Source organism: Phasianus colchicus, chromosome 20 (assembly GCF_987193195.1).
Source record: "Phasianus colchicus chromosome 20, bPhaCol1.hap1.1, whole genome shotgun sequence".
Classification (NCBI taxonomy): domain Eukaryota; kingdom Metazoa; phylum Chordata; class Aves; order Galliformes; family Phasianidae; genus Phasianus; species Phasianus colchicus.
The window spans coordinates 10,075,230-10,097,562 of NC_143455.1; the positions used below are offsets into that span (position 1 = coordinate 10,075,230).

The 22,333-nt window shown below is 40.4% G+C and overlaps 1 protein-coding gene and 1 long non-coding RNA gene across 2 annotated transcripts in view; one reads left to right on the forward strand and one right to left on the reverse strand.

Moving 5' to 3' along the window:
* CA10 (carbonic anhydrase 10 (inactive)) overlaps positions 1 to 22,333 on the forward strand; it is a 157,654-nt gene that overhangs the window by 54,228 nt on the left and 81,093 nt on the right. The window contains exon 4 of the mRNA XM_031598711.2: positions 11,759 to 11,901. Coding sequence (XP_031454571.1) covers positions 11,759 to 11,901 — 143 coding nt within the window. The remainder of the gene's footprint in view (positions 1 to 11,758; positions 11,902 to 22,333) is intronic.
* Positions 1 to 22,333, reverse strand: part of LOC149915381 (uncharacterized) — a 177,155-nt gene that overhangs the window by 45,402 nt on the left and 109,420 nt on the right. The gene's annotated exons all lie outside the window — the stretch shown is intronic.

The window sequence follows — 22,333 nt, forward strand, 5'->3', positions numbered from 1 at the left end:
CTTATTGCAGTGTGTATCACTGCAGCTGTACGACATTTCTACAGCTGCTGGAAAAGCAGGCTAGGAACTCAATGGCTTTGATTCTCAGAATGCCCTTCTTAAAGCTCGGACAGAAAAATCGTGCGTATGGTGGGAGGTGAAAACAGAAATCTTTCTTAAAAGACAAAAATGTGTTTGTCCTGTCGTCTCAAGAAGTCCCCTGTCTGCCTGGGCCGCGCTGAGACTCACTTAAGTAAACCAGGAAGAAATACAATTTTGATTATAAGCCTGGTATTTACTGTTCTTTATTTGGGCAGAAGATACTGGAAAAATTTGTTGAGAATAAACTTCATCTGTAGTGAATGGATATTTGTAGATGGCAATTTTAATAGGATTTATGATCACCGACTCAGCTTTGGTAGCTTTGTGCTAGGGGAAGTTCAAACAGAAGCAAGAACACTAAAGATGGCTAATCTGTGCTTCCTAAGCCTTCTGAGTAGTGCTCCTACTCCAAGTGCTGAATACTAAAGCACATTGCCATGTATCTAAAGCACAAAAGGCTATTATACGAAAATAAACCTTATGCTCATGAATAACAATTTGTGTTCATTTTCACAGAAAGTGCAAACTGTAATCACATCAACTAACAGTGAATGTATCCAGCTAATATGATTTGTGTTTAAAACATTTTCTGCTAGTACCAAAGCTGGGCTGGTGTACTCATGGAGACACTGGTCATTTGTTTGGAGCAAGTTTGTTGTTGTTCTAAATGACCTTTTGACAAAAGCACTTTCTGTGTTGGCACAGAGAACATCTCCTCATTATGCTTTTTAAACGAATTCAATATAAAACTGAAATATCAAGTGGGAACTTCACTCAAAAATTTTTGCTTCAAAAAGAAAATCAGATAGGAAGGTTTGCAAGCTGTGACACAGGAGTTCTAGCTAACCAGTTGAGCTGGTCATATTTCCATTATTACTCTGTTTGTACTTTGACTTCTAAATATGCATAGGTCGCTCTGAAAGTAGTGCCTCCTATTATTTCCCTGTAAGCTACAACAGATTCAAGGAGTACGATAACTTCATTTGATAGAGCAAATTTTAAGCTACAAAACAGATTTTTTCAACGCAGTCACCACCATAGATGTGCATTTTCACCAACAATGAACAAGAGCTGCATGCCACACTCATAACAGCCTGTACCAGCAGAGGTGACCCACAGTTGCCACTGAAACACCCCAGCCACCCCTCTCTGTGCTCACATCCACTGCTCGGCCTCCAGCAACGTTTAGCAAGCATCCCTGAATGTCAGTGGGCACCATTTCTTCAGCAGGGAGGAATTTGATTCCACCCTTTTGCTCCATCCGCACTCCCATGTCAGACACCGTTCTGTCACACTGCCCCTCTGCTGCCATCTGTCACACACTGAAATGGAATGGGATATTGGTGGGAAGGTTCAACCTCTGCTGCCATGCCTCCAACATCTGCCTCTGACATCGCTGCCCAGCATCACAAAACGGGAGGCACTGCTTTTGAAGCAGCCCTCATAGCAGCAGGTCTGTAACAGAGGCCAGCTTGAACTTTCAGTGATTAAGAGCTTACAGTTTTCTCCTGTAGATGATGTACTGCTGACTTTACACAGTGTATTTGATAATCTTTGTAGTAACTTTCATTAGTTTAGGAGCTCAGATGCAAACAAAGGTACTTCTGACATTAGTCACCTTTGTGGACTTCCCATGTGCATGGCCATACATTTTCTGATCTGTTTTGAAGTAACCATTTAACATCTTTCTTCCTAAACCTCTTTCTCAAAGAAGGTATTATTTTTCTTATACTGCCAGAAAGACCATGAAATGCCGTATCCACAGGCTGGAATAATTCAGAAAATAAGATGTATTCGGTTCTGTGTGAAGGTCACAAGTAATAAAGCCTCCAAGGCACTATCTGCTGGCCAATCTTTGCTGCCAAAAAGGCAACATACATTATCTTTTACACGTCTCCCCTGGAAGCAATTGATGCTCATTCCTTCTGAGCTGTTACAGTCCCTGGCAGAGAGAAATAGGCTGTCGGGAGCATTCCAGAGCTACAGGCCCTCTGTTCTCCCTGTGACACATTGGGAAGCAGATTATGGTCTTTGTGCCTGTGAGAGGTTTTATAACTTTGCATTCTGTGTGTCAGGCCTCCGAGAACTCTCTGCACTGCTCTGGAAGAACTTAGCAGGTGCTGCTGTGGTGCTGCTCGAGGAGGAGCAGTTACCTTGCAGATGGGACGATGCTTGCACACTGCTGCATTTCTCACATGTGCAGTGTATTTGCTACTGCCCTTTTTCATGAGCTGAAATAAGTCACTGTAAGCCATGGCAAGAAAGTGTCGGTTTTTGCCTTTCAAACTTGTGCCACCTACTTGTACAGGGCAGCAGTTCTTAGTGGGTATGCATAGAGACTCCTGGCTGCTCTCCCACTTCCACCCCAAGCTCCCTGCACAAGGAGACTGGAGATGCTGAACTTGGACGAAGCACCAGTCGGGTCCTGCCCATTGCAGATCCGGGCAAAGCACAGACCCTGGGAGAACGCACCACGTGCCCTCTGCTGGCTAATCAGGGGTACAGTTATAACAATACGCCGGCATTGTTCAACTCCTTCTGACTTTGTCATTCCAGCATTTGAAAGGCTCTTTCCTAAAGGAATTGAAATGTTAAGAAAATCACACGTGCCCTGACTTACATCCTGAGATCTCTTAGCACCAGAGATGTAGTGACTGTGACGTATACAAATTCGATGCACGCGTGGATTTACCTTCTTTTTACAGACTTGATTTAAAATTTAGTCAGCAGAAGAATGAGAGTAGAGACAAGAGAGATGAAGATCTGTATTATGTGATACATTCAGCTCACTCCAGCCCCTACAGGCTGAATCTGGCCCTTCTTTTTCCTGACGTGTAGCACGGCAGTGGATCTCTGCATACCCCGCTCTCCTGCTTGCTGCCCCCACACTTCACACCTCACCCCCGCGCTGCTTCGTAGATTCCTGCCCACGTCTATTCTCTTCACATCCAGCCCTTTTTCCTTAGAGTTATTTCCTTCTCCACTCCCAAGCAATGCCTAGCAAATCTATTTGCTTGCTTTTGCACTCACCATTTTAGATTTCCTTTTTTCTTCTTTTTTATCTGGCAGAGGGGTGGAAAGGGGGATGCAGTGGTGTGAAAACTCCTTTGAGGGCCTCCTTAGTTAGCCTGTCTGATGTGAGTGCTGCAGAACATTGTTCTCTATTTGACTACAAAGACAGAAATTTCAAAGTAAATAAAACACTTACTGGTGTCATTAAATACACATTTAGGTGAGTATCTAAGAATCTTCATAGCCTTGTGAAAACCAATATATTTGCAGAATGTTTTCTCACTGACAGCAGAGCTCAGTTTCATTTGCTGCATCTCAAAAGCAGCCTCAGCACGATCAGCAAGGTTGTTTGGAAGCTCAGGTTCACAGCAGAATTCAAAATGGAATGCATTAGTGAGCTGAAAGGTTTGAAAGATGACCTTGTCATTAATGAAGCTGCAGTGTATTTGAGCAACACATGGCAATTAATCCAACAGTATAACGGTTCTCTCTAATAGCAACTCCATAAAGGAAACTTGTTTGAATGATGGATATGCAAAACCTTGAATAAACAAGAAGCACTTGCCTTGTGTTTGCTACAGGAGGCAATGGGACGGTGGACAAACTCACTTTCACAGCTCTGCCAAGCAAAGACAAGTGTCTTTGGAATTTAAGGAGGAAATGTGTGTAACAGGAGGGGCCCCTCCAGCTTTTGGTACATATTTCAGCTATTTGGGAAAGATGAATCTTTACATTCTTCTCTGGTTTGTTGGGGTCTTACAGGTAGATTTGTACCAATGCAGTTTTTCTTTTTAAGCAGGTACTCAGTATTAATGTTTGTATAGGATTTTCCTGGACAAGACACCATGCTGATAGAATTTTCTGGTTACGTAAGTGGTCCCAGTGACCTTTCATATCTTTTGTATTTTCCCTGATTTCAGAGAACTCAGAGAATGCATTTCAGCATTTCTGAAGATTAAGCCACCAATGACCAGCCTTACGCTTACTATATTAGTTACCATTTGACATTCAGGTGATTGAAGATGCAGGGATTTTTTGGATAGAAATCTGTTACATTTCCTATGCAGCATATTTGTCCCTTGGTGCATGTACAGAATACAGAAATCAGATACTGTGGCATCAGCCAGAAGAATAACCTCGCAGTCAGGTATCCACTTACATCCCAGACAGTAATTCTTACATAAAGAGTTTGTCAAAGGTAGAGATCAGTAAAAAACAAACTCTTATTCTGGAGGAAGGGAAAAGACAGCAACAGGGACTGTCCTTTGGAAGACCCGCAGTAGTGGGGCGCCCATGTAACCAAGATCACCCTGAATCAGACTTTTCTAAGACTCTGTACAGACTTTCCTAAGACTTTTCTGGGTCTGCTGCTTGCACACACAGCTCAGGAGAAGCAGCCAGGAATGTCTGAGCTGAAGAGAGAAATTCTCCCTAAACACTGGCTTTCCAAGGCAACTCAAACTGAAGCAGAACCAATCTGCAGAGGCTGTGTGCCTCATGCTGCAAGTAGAACGTGCTATCAAGAAAGCAGTGACTACATTCATCGGTGTAACTGCAGTGAGGAAAAAATGCAGTAGTAGATCACATAGTAGAATAACAATTCCTGGATAGCAGTTACCTGAATTGTCTGATGTCTCACTAATGAGAGGCCAAGGTTCCCTGGCATCCCAAAACATTCTGCAGTAATGGATCTGTTCAGATTTGTGGCTTGGCAGCACATTAGACTTCTAAGAGATCGGGATTTCCCCAGACTTTCTCAGCTGGTAAGTGCATCCAGTCAGCTGTCCTCGGGATTTCTGGCCTTTCTGAGAACAGTCAAAGTTAGAGCTTTGGTAATCTCAGGATGTAAGCAGCATCCCCAGGCAGGGCCAGAGCCCTGCGGAATGGGGTCAGAGAAGCGTGATTACTCTAGAAAATAAGACAGCATAGAAGACAGCGTTACTGTCTCGAACTGTCGTTACAGATAAGAGCCCCAGCACTCAGGGGTGAACTCTGTGCCTGCTCCTCACTTGTCTTTGCAAGTCAGCAGAGCCAGGACATTTCTGCACTACTTGCTGCCATTAGCTGGAGGAGCCTTGTGGGAAAGCAGTACGTAGGTACAGGTAATTCCCAAGAGGCAGTTATACAGAAATGTGTTAAGAGATTAGGATGAGTTAACTCTTACTGGATGCTCCTCACATATTATTCTTAAGGCACAGTGCCAACATCCTCCAAAATGAATCCCACAAAGCCCTGTAGTTTCAGAATGTGAAGCTCATTATGTTCACACTAACAAACAAATACAGCGCTAACAGATGCAGACGTACTGAATTTGGCAAGAAACAGTTAACTTGTGACTTACTACTGGAGTTATGATTTAGTAACAGTCTGCTGTGAAGCACTGACATATCTAGCATTCCAGAAAGAGCATTTTTTGGTAGAATAAATGCTGTCTTTTATAATGTTTTGTGTTCCTTCTTTCATTTATACTTTTCATCAAAAAGATCGATAATATCCCACAGACATTAAAATAAAGCTGAATCTACAGAACAGAGCTCCAGCTATCTGCTGGATAAGCAGACTTTCCCTTCTCCTTAAAACAATGTTTCAAATTACTTTCTTCAAGCAACTTTCCCCTGTGTCCCAATTTCACCTATGTGAAGCTTTCTTCACTTTTCTTCTGGATCTTCTTTAGCACCTTTCCTCCTCCTCTCACCCTGCCTCGGCTCAGTCTATCATTTCAGTAGCAAGAGTCCCCAGTTTTACAGAAAGAAAACCAACATGATCAGAAAAGTGAAAGATAAAGAAACGTTAAGGGAAAAGACTACTTTTAAAGTTATTATGATAGTTCAACACCCATTTCTAGCACTGCAGTTTAAAGCCCAGAGGACAAAATGACAATCACAGCACTTCTGCTTTTCTTTTTGTCTCTTCATTCTAACATTTAAATCCAGGACAAACTCTCCCTCTTCCCACCTTCCAGTCGCAGTGTGCATCAGCCAAACCCGCTCATTTGTGATCGCTGCCTTGTTCTTTGTTCCCCTGCACCAAGGGGAATCTGTTGAACCACAGCAGTGACTGATGACTGAGGGAAAGACCAGACTTGATTAGAAACTGCCAGCTAGCAGTAAGTAACTGATGCAGCTGGTTACTCGTACAGGCATCCCAGACAGCAGGTTAGTATGGGCAGACAGCCCGACAGACCCGGGCACTGACCCTGTCCACATGTGTTCTCAGCATGTTCTGTTGATTGAGAAAAAGGGGAGAGGATGATGCTCTCCACCCTACGTTTTCATTTTTAGCTCCACCTAGAAGGATTTCCCTTATCCAAGTCTGCACCACCTCCACAAAGCAGCTCCATTTCTCTAACCTTAAAATCAAACTGTCCTTTATTCTGTCTTCATCAGTTTTGCAATTTCCATTTCTTGACACAGTTACACTAAAACTGTCAGTGGAGGAAACTTCACTAGCATTACAGAGAAAGACAATTTTCCCCAAGACTGTGTGTGTTTCTATAGTGAGAGAAAGAAGTACATTACATTGCCAAAGTGGTGGCACAATGGCTCTAGAGGGACCATGGAGCTGAGCCCTGGAGTTGCTCAGTCTTGGAGCTGGGTAGGACTGTGCCTACAGATACATGAGAGATGTGAAAATCACCTATAAGCAGCTGATCTATTTTTCAGGAAAGATTAAAGTACCATCTGATTCTTTGGCTTTATTGTATGCATTAACTGACCACACTGTGGCACATAAAATCCAATTACATACTGTAGTGTAACTGCTGTTTATTTTATGATTAGCATCGTTTATGAATGTGAATCAGTCTGTTTTAATCAGTGTAACAAAGGAAATAATGCTGTTTTCTATGCTGGTATCCCAAATATTTATATGAAAATAAGCAAAAGCCTTGCAGGCTTAGAGGTCACTAATTGTGATTACTAAATACCTCTTCTCAGGCAATACCCTTATAATTGAAGAAAATGCTTAATTAGGCAGAATTGAGCAGCTATAATTTAAAAGGTAAATTGAGAAGGATATTGCAGGGTGCCTGTATTAAATGTACAGCAAAAAATAAACACTTTTGGAAAGAAAGTGTATTTCGAGAATCTTAACCCCTTACGTGCCCCTTCTGTTGTTTTTTCCCCCTTGGTTTGCCAGTGCAGCTGTGAACTTTTTCTGTCATTGAGAATCCTTCAAGGGATTCCATCAAGGAAGATGGCATTTGAACAGACCAGTATGGAACTACTCATACGTGATCTGCTGCAGTTGACCTCTTTACGATTTTTACTTTCTGAAATGTTTCAGGATTTATTGGTGAAAATTTTTATTTTTCATCACATTTTGAATAATGAGATGCTGTCTAATTCTTGGTGATATATTTCACCATTAACTTTCTGCTTGTTGAAAAGAAATCGGAATACTCTCAGTTCTTAAGTTTGAAGGCATTGTGATGCTGTCTGATGTTAATGCTGTCTGGAGATTTCTGTGACCAATTACTTCCCTGAATGCCATTCTATACTGCCATTTCTTTAGTGTCCCCGATTTATCTCTCACAGCCTTTATGGCTTTACGTTTAGCTTTTATGGAGAAGCAGAGCAGGTCATGTGGTTACCCAGAGGCATTAGTATGGTAATTTTCTTCAAGTTGAGTAGGTGGAAATAATTAATGGACCGCTTTATTGATGTACATAGATAGCCGATTCTCTCTGTGGTTTCAATTCCCAGCTTCAATAAAGTAGCTTGAGATTTTATCTGAGGGACCAGTAATTACACAGGACAAGAATAATCACTGCACAAATACAATTTGATTGTGTTTTATGCTGTTGCCAGAGCTGATGTTAAAGCTTAAATGTACAAACAAGGAACTGCTGCATTAATAAGTTGACTCTTCTTATTTAAATTCAGAACTTAAATTCAGAAAATCTGTGCTCTTACAAGAGGAAGTTCCAATCTTTGCGTAACACAGAAATAATTTCGCTGTCTCACTTAGACTTCATCTTGTGCTACGGACAGTGACCAGGAGCAGACACCTTGGGGAAGATAAGCACCTTCTGAGCTGTAGTTCCTTTTGCCTCCAGGAGGATATTGAGGCATTCCCTGGTTCAATGATATCTGCAAAGCCATTTTAATTAACATTTGATGGAACATCAATGAATTTGCATAATCACCTTATCCTGTTTACAGGTGTGACAGCAAAACAAACTGTAACAAACAGCTCAATTTTTCAGTCCTGTTTTCTTTAGGGGGGGCGGGGAATAAGGACAAAGCTACTTCCATGTGTCCGTTTGTCTGTAGCCCTGCGAGGAGAAGACCCCTGAAGGACTCTTTAAGGAGGGCTCTTTAAAAATAAAATGATATTTGCTTCTTCTCATCCCTGTGAGACAGCACGGATTTAAATGATGACTCTGACAATTCAAGTCACCACAGTATTCACCCATGATTTCTGACTGACTCCAATGAATTTGTTCATTTTATCAGTTTATATTAAAAAACATTTTTCCAGTGCTTGAATTGGAGGCAGTTTCTCAGATTCATTCCCCATAAAGAAGCTCCTGTGTGGGAACATCCCTAGGCACCTCTGCAGGCAGTAAGGAAAAGAACTGATAGAGCTTTGCTCTATGTTATCTTTCATGTGCTTCTTTTACAACTTCATCATCAGCTGGCCCTACAGACACGGGCAGGATCCTTGCCTCTCACACACTGGGAAAAAGTTATTATGCCACTGGAAAATTGTTCTTCAGTATCTTCTTTTGACTTGCTTTACTTTAGTTTTATACCTAACATGTCCGAGTTTATCATCTTTTCCATTTTTTCTCATTTGGACACCATTTTTTTAAGGATCCTCTCTTCTGGCTGCCTTCTTTCTTTTTCTGATGAAGCTTTCTGGCTTTTCCTTGTCACTACTTAAAGACAGATTCAGAATAAAAACCACTTAATTTTGTTTAGATTCCAGTCATTCCAGTGCCCATTTTATGGTTGTTCTGTTCTTTTTAAACAAGCTAACCAAGCTTCTTCATTTTCAGGTAGTTCTTAATTAGATTACAGAAAAATCCACCATACGAGGGTTTTTATTCATATGAAAAACAAGGAAATTCAGTATAGTATGAAATCTACTATACAGACTATTTCTCCTACAGATATTTCTTAAACTAGAGCTCCTGCATCGCTCAGGTCTAAATCAGAGGTTGTTCCTTCAGGGAAAGTTTTGCACAGCAAACATCCCAGAGCAGTTTTACACACACGAGCCCACAGGTGCTCTACACCCAGAGCCAGAGGTGCCAAGAAGTGCAGAGTTGCTCCCCCGGTCCAAGTGAGGTGTCTGTCCCCTTCTGAGCTAGATCAAGTTCTTTTTTACAGTCAGTGCCTCACAGCAACTCTTCAGAAAGTACCTCAAAAATTCCAGTTAAGAGCAAGGTGCAGGAACAGAACAGGACAGAATGCAGAAACTTCTCTGTAATTAAGTTCTCCATAGCCACAGAAATGATGTGGGAGACAGGTCTTAACTGTCACCAGCCATTTCATGCCCTGCACCTTTGAGTCCAACATCATTTTTTCTACGATAAAATAGTAGTAAAATACTAGTAAACATACTACATACTACACAGCCTCTGCCTCCTCTCACAACACAGAGCTGCTGCCCCCTTAGAGACGCTCAGAAGCTGCCTGGAGATGGGAGGTTGGATGAGGTGACCTCCAGAGGTCCCTTCCAGTCTCATCCCGTCTGTGGCTGTGTGACATGGATGTGCACTGTTGGCTGTCCAACACACGCTGTGGGCAGTATGGTTACAGTCTGTGAGTTCATGGCACATACAGAAGGCACCTTTATTGGGCACTTCTCCCTCATTGCTCTGCTTTTCCTCTTGAGATGTATTTATTCAGGCAAATACTTGGTATATCAGTGGGAGAACAACATTCAACCCTAACTGTATTGTTCTAGCTGTTGTTATTTCGCTGTTGTTATGCATAGGTTTGGTAACAGCCTTCAAAATCCCACATTCAAGCACCTTCATACATCTTAATAAAGCTTCTTCCCAGTAAATTTTAAGAAATTCTGTTAGGAGAAATGTGAAGACATGTCACTAGTCAGGCCGAAACTTGTCACCTTTTGTCTATGTAATGTGCTGAGAAGCAAGCTCAAGCAGTATAAGTTTAGCAGGATGTATAAAGAAAGGTAGAGATGACACGATCAGTATATAGCAACTTCTGCCAGAATGACCAGTAGCTTGAGAGCCCTGTTAAATGAGATCATAAACTACTGTGTGGGCTGCATGCAAACCAGCTTGGAAAGGAGCTCCTGTGCAATGCAGGTGCCAGGCTGCTGCCAAGAACGCTTCAGAGGTCCACACACAAAGGTGCATTGCATCCCCACTCATATGTGACTGGATTTCTATGGACATACAGTGCAGATAACTGGTGAAGAAGATACTATTTCATTAATGACTTAGTCTCTACTAGAACACTGTCTGATGGAACAAAAGCTGAAATAACAAAAGAACAATATTTTGCTACTTTCTCCCTAGTAGAACCTTGTCTTCTAGTTAACCTGGAATAATAGAATAATGACTATTTTGCTGTGTTTTCCTAGATTCAGCTACTAATTTCTTTAGACTAGACAATGAATTCGGCACTTATTTTTAATTTAAATCTTGATGTTCTACATAAATTCCTGGGAATTTTTCATCGTGCTTCTGAACACTTCTCTAATACTTCAAGTATCTAAGAAGCAACAATGATCACTTTAATTTAATATAATTAGAGATTAATATTGCACACTATCACCATCCACTGGTTAACCAAGGTGTTCAGTCTTGGTCACGCACGATTAATTAACCTTCACTTGAAGCATAAGCAATCTTTCTGATCCCAGAGAAAAGTTTGCCAGTGTTGTACTTTTTGTTCAACCACATACTCATAGGTGTATCCAGAAGTAATGCTTCCACATATTTCCACGGAAACTACATTGAAAAGCTATGAAGAGCAGGATAATACTATCTATCTATTAGAGCAGGTTCTCACCTACAAGCACTGTTTTCAACACAGTCACCAGCCCTAGCTGTGCATTTTCTCCAGCCATGAACAAGAGCTGCACGCCGCGCTCACAGCAATCTGCAGCACAGAGGTGACCAGAGCTGTGACTGCTGAAATGCACCACCCGCCCTCTGTGCCCACTGCACTGCTTGGTCTTCATCAGCATCCAACTGGAACTTTTTTCTTTACAAGATATTTGACAGGGAGTTCACGGTGTGCATTTTTCTTATAGTTATGCTCTATTTTAACAAATTCGACTAAATATGAAAATTTTTTACAAGTGAGTCAAATGGAGTGGTTTCAGTCTAATGACACACTGTATGTATGTACAATTAGCATAAGGACAAATGAGCAACATACCTATTGCTAAGTAAATGTTTGATAAAACTAACAGCAAAAAAGCTATTTGTGGCTGAATTTGGGATTATAGCTACTCAAACATACTCCTTCTTTCCTGGTACAGATACGTAGGGAAAATATATTTTGGTCTTTGCTTAAGAAGTTTTAATATCAAGTGCTAGATGGATTTGCCTGTTTTCAGTTTCAAAGTGTGCACACAGAAAGTATGACGAGTTTGATTATCTGGCTGTCTGCCTTGCGTCTATTTCTCTAGGCTTTCCAGACCTCTCTTGAACTTGTGCTTCCTTTATATTTTACAGTTCCCTCCTTCTGGGGTTTGGTGAACTCAGCTTGGAATCTTTGCTCAGTTGGGAAAAGGCAGTCACCCGTCAATATCGAAACCAGCCATATGATTTTTGATCCATTCTTAACTCCGCTTCGCATCAACACAGGGGGAAGAAAGGTATGTGCTCTTTTGTGTTCTGGTATAAAACCAAGAAGGTAATAGGGAATTATGTGCTACGTATCTGGGCATGGGACAGGCAGTTAAAAAATGATGTAGTTTCTGTGTAATCCAGAGAATGCTGGCACTTAGATTCATAAGGATGAATCTTCTATTGGATATATCCTGCCATAAATTAATTAGAAAACAAAATGACAGCATTTACTTTAATAGATCTTAAGTATATCTCCAAGAATAGTTGATCAAATGAAAAACATAGGCTGGCAAAGACGTGCTCAGCTAAAAAAAAAGTCTTATTTGGCTAAAATTAGCATGATAATTTCCTTTGAAAAGTGATTGCCATAACTGATTAGCTTATAAGCTCTGTTTCTGATCAATAATCTTTTTTAAAGATATGCATAGAAACTGTCCCCTGTTTACCCAGATTTGGGTATCTGAATAAACTGCTGTGAGAAAGCAGAGCCGTTTCTGATAAGCTCGTGTGCCCACATGTGGCTCAGGAGGTGGACTGCTGGCACACCAACGGTAGAGGCAGAAAGCAATCTTGATAAATAATACTGCTCAAACTGGTGGAGATGGTTGTCTGAGGTGTGCATATGTACCAAAATATCACTGATAGGTCCTCATCACTCATCTTTTTTTACTGCATCTAAGTTATCATAGGAGCTAAAATTTGTCTAAAAGGTATTTTAAAGATTTGTTGCTTATTTTAGGCAGACAATTCTCTTCTGCTGTTCAGTTTTCTGTAACAAAGAACAATGCAAATGGAAAAGCACTGTGACTTACGATATTGGAACAAGCAGAAACTCTAACAAGAGGTTATTCGAAAATGATTTATCTTCTCCTGTTGTCTTGACAAATGAGATTTCTGCTGGAAACACCATGAGATGGGAATATGCTCTGTGTTTCCTATTGAGCTTCTTGTGGTACAAGTGCACACACAACAGAATTGATGTAAACCTCCTTACAGAAGCGAAAAAAATGGTGGTATTGTTACTTACTGAAGGACAGTAATGCTTCCAGCTGTGGTCCACATTTCAGGGGAAAGTGTGCTTTTTGCTTTTTATACAGAATTGCACTGGAGTCTTTCTTTCTATTAAAAAAAAAAAAGTTGTATTGATTCAAGCATTTATATAAAGAATGACATCTTTCAGGTTATTTATAAATTACAGAATGATATAACATGAAAGTTAAGAAAGAAATGACATGGAAGTGGTCACTAAGCCAAAGCCAGGAGTTTCAGGATATACAGGGACTGCAGCGGTGCTAAGAATTCAGCTGGGTTTTGTGCCAGTTTGGGATGAAGGAAGTGTCTGATTATTAATAAAATATCAGAGGCACTGAGGGCTGGGAGATGTTGTGTCAGTAATGAGATCTTATTGCACTCACAAGTGCTGTCCTGCTGCTGCCAGGCAGTGATGGTTTTCTATCATGTTACGAGAACAGGATTTGTTCTAGTTGTGGTTAATCTTTTTTAGAGGGATTTCTAAAATGGCTGAATCAAAATGCTCTTTTAAGGAAAAGCTGCCTTAAGATAATTCTGTCCTCATAGTTAAGGCTTCAGTGAGGAGGTGATTTGGCAGGCAGCATGTTTATGCTCACTCTTTGTAATGTTTTTTTATAAAATGGATATGTGTTTCATATGGGCTGAAGCACTTCACTTTTCAGGGCATGAACCGGTTGGTATGGCAGCCAAGGAATTTCTATGACAAGACTTGACTGTGATTGTGTTGTAAACTAAAGGGTTTTATGGAACTGATCCTAAGAAAAAACAATGAATAAAAAAGGAATTTGCAGGTAGGCAACACAGAAGCAAAATCATGCACATCTTTTGGAGAGGGAGCTGGCAGGAATCGTGCCATGTGAGAGCAGCTAGATGGAAGGAGGCTTTCCACCTGTCTAGCCTCTTCCATCAGAAAGTTTGTTTCAGTATTAGTAATGGAAGACAACTTTGGAAAACCATACTGGTTTTCCAATTCCAACTGCAATTTTTTAGACCACTTGAAAACTAAAAGCTGTATTTTCTTGTTCCTAAAGAAAAGTAAAGGTCTAAAAGGGGAGTATGAAAGAGCAGCCTTGCCATCCTCCTACCCCAGTGCCAACAAGGGGAGAAGAGGGCTGATGGTGGCCTGTTACAAAGTAGATGACTTAACAGATACTGCTGACCTGAGGCTGAGAAGAAACTTCTTCCCAATCCATTCAGGAGCAAATGGGATGGCAATGTAATTTGCTAAGTAGATAAACCTCTTTTGATCCAATTTGCACAACAAAGTTCCAGAGAGCAATGGTAATATTGCTTTATGTGCTGTTAAACCATCGCAGTGCAGTATCAGCTCATGCAATTTACAATTCAAGTATAGTCAGATGTTATTCTGAATTGTGCTGTGTTATTTTGTATGTTTGTGCTTCTTAATTTCCTGAGAAAGTGGCTTTTCAGGTCCTCAAGGCTGAATATCATTGATACAGTTAATTGGATTTCAAGATCCAGAATCTGAGCACAAGATATTTAATGAGTTTTACATGCAGATAAATTCCCCAGAAGAAATGCTGCTTTTGAGGAAACTCCCCAAGTTTCAGCTCTATCTCAGGCCCGGTTTTGTCTCTTGATTATCCGTTTTAGTGAATTGAACATGCAGACCTTTTCAGATAAACAACCCTTTTTAATAAACAATATAAACTCTTATTAACATGCAAATCACACTTCTCCGCTCTGTCACAGAGAAAAATATAGATTTACTTTCTTTACTTTTTCCTTTGGATTCAGTAACACTGAGGCACCCAGCAACAATACAGCAGGATAATTTCACTGCTGAGCTGCTGGTGACAGGCAGTGAGTGCTGTGTGCACAGCAGAGCTTTCCAGCTCTCATGTAGGTACTGTTACTGGCAGCAGATGAACAAACCACCCCGTTGTGCACTCGTCCTCTGCTGGGGTTTCCTCCTGCATTCACCAGCTGGCAGTATCTCTTCCACAAGATCTCTGCCTTCGCTCCCCAAAACTCGTTCCCTGATCTCATGTAACCCATCTCATCTCCTGATTTTCTGTGGGCTTACTTTGAAAAACCCTATTTCCAAGGTTCTTTAAGACTGAATTGTCTGAAGCTCCAGTTAGGTGAGAAGCAGTTGCAGACATGTAAGCACAGTACTCTGTTTTTAAATTTGGAGCAAAAGTTTTATCGTGGCTCTGCACATATCGGTCCAAAGCAGATCCGTGAGGTTAAGCTTTGCTGCTGTCTTGTTTTGCATTCTACTATCCACATATATTTTGTTTTGCAAACCTCCTCACATTTTAAGGAAAACTTAGATTTCCCCTAGAAATTTGTAAATATATATGCATGTATAAAACACAGAAACAAACAAGAGGCCTTGGAAATATTCTAAATGAAATCAAGACTGAAAGGCAGCAGCAGAAATACATGTGATGGTAGAGACTACATCTGTGCCCAGCTGTATGTGGAGGATTAAGAGCTTGAATACCTCACGGAGTGCCAGTGCTGGGGCCGTGCTTTGTTGCAGCTGGAGGAGGTGATGAGCATGCTGTAAGCGGGGCTCTGTGTGTCAGTGTATCTCAGGCATGGCTTCACCCGCCTGTGAACTCCATGTGTGCCACTTCTGCCTTTAGATTTTCAAGTTCTTGGCAATAGTGCTCTCAGCACAACTGATGGGTTGTTAAGATTTCTTCAGGAAATCCTTTTTTCCATCTAGCCATGAGCTTTGTTTCTTAGTAGTTCTTGTCCATACTTTTTTCCCCCCCCTTCTAAAAATCTGTTAAGTAACACATTTGTTAGACACAACGTGAATCCTTGCCAACTAATTTACCTTGTAAGCAATATCCTGTGTTGTAATCATATTAAGTCATGCTTACAGGATTAAAGCAGTAGTTTAAAGCAGGTAAAGTTTGCTTAAAATCACTTTGTTTTTAAGATGAGGAAGAGCATTGTGTCTGAGGAAACAAACAGCTCTGTGTTTGCTGGCCAAGGGCTGTTATCTGCTTTCTCGAGCTCAGCGTGCTAAATTAAAGTTGTTCAGTAAAATCCATAAGTCTGCTTCCTTATATGGGGCATTAATGAATGCAATCACATATTATTTAAATTAATATATTTATAAATAATGGGTTCATACTATGCATCACAAGATAATGGCAATATTTAGCAATTTCTAAACTAAAATAGAGTGAGAGAAAAGAGATTTATGAATTGAAATCAGCTAAATGGTTTCTCTGCCAGCTAGTTCTGATTCCGTGCTGTTCAATCAATTCAGAGTATTACTAGCATTTTTCTCAAGAGTGCAATATATGACAACCGCCAAGCTTTGCTTTGGTGATTGCTAAAAGGACAGATACTGGGCTGAACCATATTTCAGCACTGCAGGAATATAAAAAAATGAATTGTTAGAAATGGTCCAGGAGGAATGGGTAGCAATAAGACATCAATGTCACCTGTAAACTGATTTGTGATGAATTTTTAGAGAGCTTACTAATATGATGTTTTGATTTAGAGAGCCTTCAGAAAGTCAAAAATCTAATGCAAACATCAACAACCTTAATGAATGAAAAAATGCGATATAGTATTGCTGCTTAAATAGTTTTCTGATACAGTAATAAGTGAACAGAAAACTAAAGTAGCGGGTTAAAGTAACTGCTGTGTATTAGCCCTCATCACTCAGTATTTAGAAAAGGAAAAATGGCTGAGCACTGTTTCAGAGGCATTTAGGGAAGGCTTTTATCTAGTCTAGATTTGTGTCTAGTGGTGTTAATGTTTCCTTATCACTTCAGTGATGGAATCAGTTTGGAGTGTGGGGACTCAGATGGGCACTGTTGCGTTTTCCTAAATTTCTGGTTGCTGATGGCAGTGGAACACCACTGAAATCATGAAGGAGACCTGAATGGCACTGGCATGCATTTCTACATCTCCTTCACACCATCAAGGTTTTGTGGCTTCAGTACAACTCCTCTGCTTGCCTTTTAATCTGGTCCAGTGCCATAAAACAAGCTCACTTTTCTGCCATGGGAAACTTCCTCAGAAATGCTAGATACAGCAGTAAGAAGTGATTTAGAGAGCTTACTCCACAAGCTATATTGTACTCTGTTCTGGAGCTCAGGATATGCTCTGATTTTAAGGATAGCCCCTTTTAAAAGGTATGTTAAATTGTATCTCAGCTGCAGTTGTGTATCAGTTAAAAGCAGAAAGGATTTAATAAGGACAAATTGTGTTTCTTGACTTCCTTTGGATGCATAGGGAAAAGGAATGGGTGTATACTCCTTACCCCCATATACTATCCACTGTGCCCCAGCCAGTGGCTGGGGGCAGCACATCAACATCATAATTTGATAGTACTAAATTGCTCTACTTGCATTCTGCAGTCCTGTTTGCTGCCACACAAACAGTGAAAGGAAATACATCTCAGAGATGAATCTAGACCACAGCAGCTTCCAGGGCTACGCCAAGGGCAGTACAGCTGTGCTGAGGTGGCACATAAAAGCTCCTTTGAAGACACTTTGCCTTAACTAAGAATTTAACCTTAACCATATATTTCACCCAATCCTATTTCATCTAGGACTATTTAAGACCACTACTCAAAATAGTGTTCAGATGCACTGTGCAAAGGAGCCTTCAGAAAAAAAATACAGATCAAAAATGTGCATTGTTTTTGATATCATCACAGCCCTTCCATATACGTGCATTTTTGTGTTTAGTTTTGTAAAGCATATTATTTATATGATGGACATAAATAGCTACTTTGGAGTGACTACAACTTCTGATGCCAACGTAAATTCATGATCTCTCCTTTCAGCGTGTTATTAAAAGTGACAGTCTGCCATAGTTCCAATACCCTAAAGATGAATTGGGATGTAAATCTCTGCTTGATACATTAGGGGCCATTTACCAGGTACTGCTCAATTAGAAGTCCAGAAATGCTGCTCTGCAGACCTCCTGGAAGGTTGCCAAAGGACAGATTTGAATGCTGCAGAGAGAAACTGCACCCAGAACCTCACTACCACGATGGAATTGACACGCACAGAAGGCAGAGCTATTGAAGAGACTCAATTCCTTAGCCATCCAACAATAAATCTGTGTCTCTAAATCTCAACTTCAGGCTTAAACCTCTGGCACTTTATCTTGTTTATTTGACATCTTCTCACTATAAGGAAGTTATTGTCTACTCCTGGAAAGATGAATGTCGTATCCAGGGTCTTCGTAGAATTACACAAAACTCCTTGATGCAAGCCTATACGCACATAAATACATATATACAAAAGGATATTGTTTGGAAGCACAGCGATGTATGCCAGCATCTATGCCCAAACTTCAGAAGGAATCATCCTCTATTATTATGTAAACTTTTGTACCACATAAGTACCCATTTATCATTACCCAAATGTCTTCATTCACCAAGGTGCCTATGTATTTGTGGTACTAGTTTGACCTTTCTGGAAGCCTCTTTGCGGCAAGAAGTTATGCAAGTTTTCTGTTAACACAAATTGTTCCCTGTACTGCAGAAATAACGAAGCCCAGTTTCCTATAGAATCACATTTTAGCTTCCTTATAGCCTCTGTACCCTGTTATCACTTCACTTCACAAATACCCTCCATTACAAGGCAAAGACAGCAGAGCTGTGGCTATTTCCAAGCTCTTTGTGACAGCCAGCCTGCAAATGCACCTGCTGATTGCTCAATTGACTGCTGCTAACAGCAATCTATAATACCTTAGTTTTACCTGCCTTTCCCTCAGTACAAAATTAGTTTGGCTTCTTATACCCAATTTTAACAGAACACCTAGATATCTTCTTCTTTGTCAAAGTTGGATGAAACCGGCCAGCAAATACTGCAGTTACTGAAAGGAAAGTAGAAAACAGGTCACAAAACAGTTTGTTACTGTTGTAATGAATTTTTTGTGGTATTTTTTGTTATAGGCATCTTATTGAAAGCCACATCTATAAGGGCAGGAAGTATAGAAGCTAAGAATTTCTGCACCAAACCAGGAATTTCACACTCCTTACTATTGTGATAATTTTAAGTTAGAGAGTCAAGTCTGGCAAAGTCTTCCAAGGACCATTACAAACTGTATTGTAATCTTAGGAATGTGGAAGGGCTACTGTACTCATCCTGAGCAAGGTCACAGCTAAAATTCTCTTACAGTTTCGTGGTCTCACCGGCCAAAGATACACTACAGGAGAATCTGCTCAAAAGTACCCAAGCTAGCTCAGAGGAGAACAAGCACAGGTATCAGCTCAAGTTATGAATCTGAGCAGGTGCTGCACAGCTGGCCAGGAGCTACATGTGGGCATCTCTGCATTGGTCTCAATGGTTTGGGGGAAACTTCTGCTTCAACAGCTCAGTTGAGTGGACTGATATTTTTCCAAATGTCATGTTCTTTAAATGCTGTTTGAAGTTGAAGGTTTGCTCAGTTCTCCTTAGAATTTCACTGCAAATATCACCAAGATGTTTGTATGTGTCCAGCTGCTATATGACCTCCTGTTCTTGCTCTCCCAGAAAAGTGCAAAGGAAGAAGAAAAATTGTTGCACATGAAGACTTAGACCAGTTTTGTGATAAATATTCACCATTGAAAACAAAGATGTAATGCCCTCATGAAAGGGCCAACTTTGAACATGCTGTAATTACCATATTGCACGTATATCTGCCTGGACTGTTAACAATTACCTCTCATCCTCTAAAATATAAAATCAGAAACACAGTTGTGGATGTATTCTTGAATAAACACTCAGCATTTCTTCTTATTAAAGACTATGCCAGTGAAAACTCCTGCAACACATTTGATAAGAACCCAGAAATCATTGCTTGGATCTACATCATTCTTTGTGTAAAAGCCTGGTTTCATTTGCAGATCTCTGATAAAGCTGATCATAATGAGGCATTCTCAGTCCAGCCTCCTTCCTCACTAGTTCTGGGCTTTCTTACTGTCTCATTGGCAGAATTAAACATTTTTGGCAAACAGATTTTGTCATGTTCTCTCTTCCACTTAGGCTTCTTTTCCTCAAAACATTTTAGCTGTAAAGTTACATATCCATTTCAACCTCTAAAATCATTTGTCCAGTAGTGTTTGTCCTTCTGTGCACCATTGTCCTCTGCGTAAGTAATCACATGAATAACGGGATGAGCATTGAGCTGCGTAGGAAAGAGATTTCTGAAGAGGAGAACTACTAGGAAGTGCAGAATGCACGCCAGCACTTAACTTTTCTTCCTGCTTCTGCCAGATACCATCTAGCAGGGTATCTATTACTAAGTTATTATTAGCAGGGTTGAGACTACTTTTCCTGAGAGCAGCATGGAGGTGTGTATAATCAATGAATATACGGATGTTATAATTAAGAAATATACAAAAAAGTTAGGCTAAACAGGTTATCACAATAAAGAAGAATGGATGGAAAGCTTATCCTTGTCCCGGGTTCACTGAGAAGACTCAAAGAGGAGTGATCTCTAAAAGAGATCCTTCCTCAGTGCTAGTCAGCTCTTAAATGGGGTCTAGGAGAGGTGGAGCAAGGCCTTCACCTGTGCTCCCAGGGCTCTTTGCTCACCTCAGGTGGTCAATCAGAGGTTCAGGCTGTGATTCAGCAGTTCCCATGCAGAGATGTTTGCTGGAGAGATGTGCTGCTGTGCTGCAAGTTGATGCTCTGCGGTGTGGGAACCCGCAGCAGCCTTTAGCTGAACACCCCTCACATAAAGTAGGAACAGTATTACAGCATCTGGTGTACGTAATGAGGGAATAAAACAGCTGTGCTGGATGAAATATTGAGTCTGGCAAATGATTACAACAAAGTTTATAAATATTACTTTCAGTCTGCCTGCAGTCATTGTTTAACAGCAAGAGGAGAGAGAGAGAGAGAAAGAGGCAGACAGAGAAGAGTTCTGCACCTGAAATTTTATGAAAAGGAGTGATACATCAGTCGAGTCCAGATTTCCTTAGAAGGCAGATCTCTTGAGATGTGATAGAAAGAGTGTCCTGTACAACCAGAGTGTCACATTGGCACAATGGTAAAGCAATTTCTCAGAGAGCACATATACAGTTTTTCTGTGATTGTTCTCAAGTGTTTGATGATGGAGGGAATTTTAGCAACAAATCCTTTACTGTAATCCTGGAAGATATCTCAAATAAAATTGGTGGCCTCAATGTGTGCATCACAAACTTGAGATAACAGTTTGGGAGAGGTTCCAGCTGCCCTCCACAGTCAAAAGTCAACACCAGAGACTTCTAAAATGAATTGGCAGGCAGAACTGAATATTATCATGGAATGAATACAAGGAGAAAGATAATAGAATGTTTGCATGACATTTGTGGGAAGAGGGGAATTATAACTGACAGGTTCAGATAAACACATTATCACCCACTTTTCTTCATGAAACTTCAGGGGAAGAATTGTTGAGGCTCTGTAGGATGACATTGCATTGTTCTGTAGAATTTGAATCTACTCAAACAGTACTTCTATTTCTAAAGCTTCCATGTTTTGGGAACATTCTTTAGTGCGTACCATCATCTTTTCAACCCAAACAGCTGTGTTAGATGAGGTATTGAGTCTGTCAAGTTATTACAATAAACTTTACCTGACTGCAATCATTTCTTAATAGCAAGAGAAGATAGAAAGAGAGGAGTTTTGCACATCAAACGTTACAAGAAAGAATGATACTACTGTACAGTGAGAGTGCATGAGGACCAGCATCCAATTAGAGCACGCAGAAACCAGCTGCAAACAGAAAGAAAAGTGGAACAGCAGTTCCTGAATGAGAATGGTTCTTATCTCAAGATCTGCCATTGCAGCAAGAGTCCACATAGCATTAAAGAGATGTATTTTGCAATTTTTTAGCAAGATGAGTTACATTTCATTAAGTTTTTATGGTATTTTGAGCCCAATCAATAAGCTTTACTACCTGCATCCTCCATTGACTCATCGCAGCTCAGTGGGCTATCAGCTCTCTTTCTAGATGTGCTATGGATGTGCAATCACACTTTATTTAATGACTAAAATGGACACCTTTGGTGATAACTGGTTCTTCAATGAGATATATAATTGTTCCCAGCTTATGCAGCCTTTATTAAATTATTATTGAAAACATAATTTCATGCTTGGTTAAGTGGTAAATTTAATTCATTCACTATGAAGAGACAGTAACAAATATGAATTTACCAGTATTACTTCTAAGAAAGGAGAGGAAGTTCGATATAGCTACAACAAGTATAAATGAACTCTAAGCACTTGCTTGTTCGCTTTTCTCTCCCAAAACATTAAGTAGCATTCCTCCTGTTTAACAGAGGCATATCAAAATACCACAAGGAAATAACCTGCTCTTTTTAGCAAGGAAAATCTAGCTTTTTAAACAGCAGTAGTTATATAAAATTAATTTTCTCCTTTATTTCTTGAATGTAAAGTGGTCCTGACTGTATTTGACAACTCAGAGTAAATGCATTGTAAATAAAAG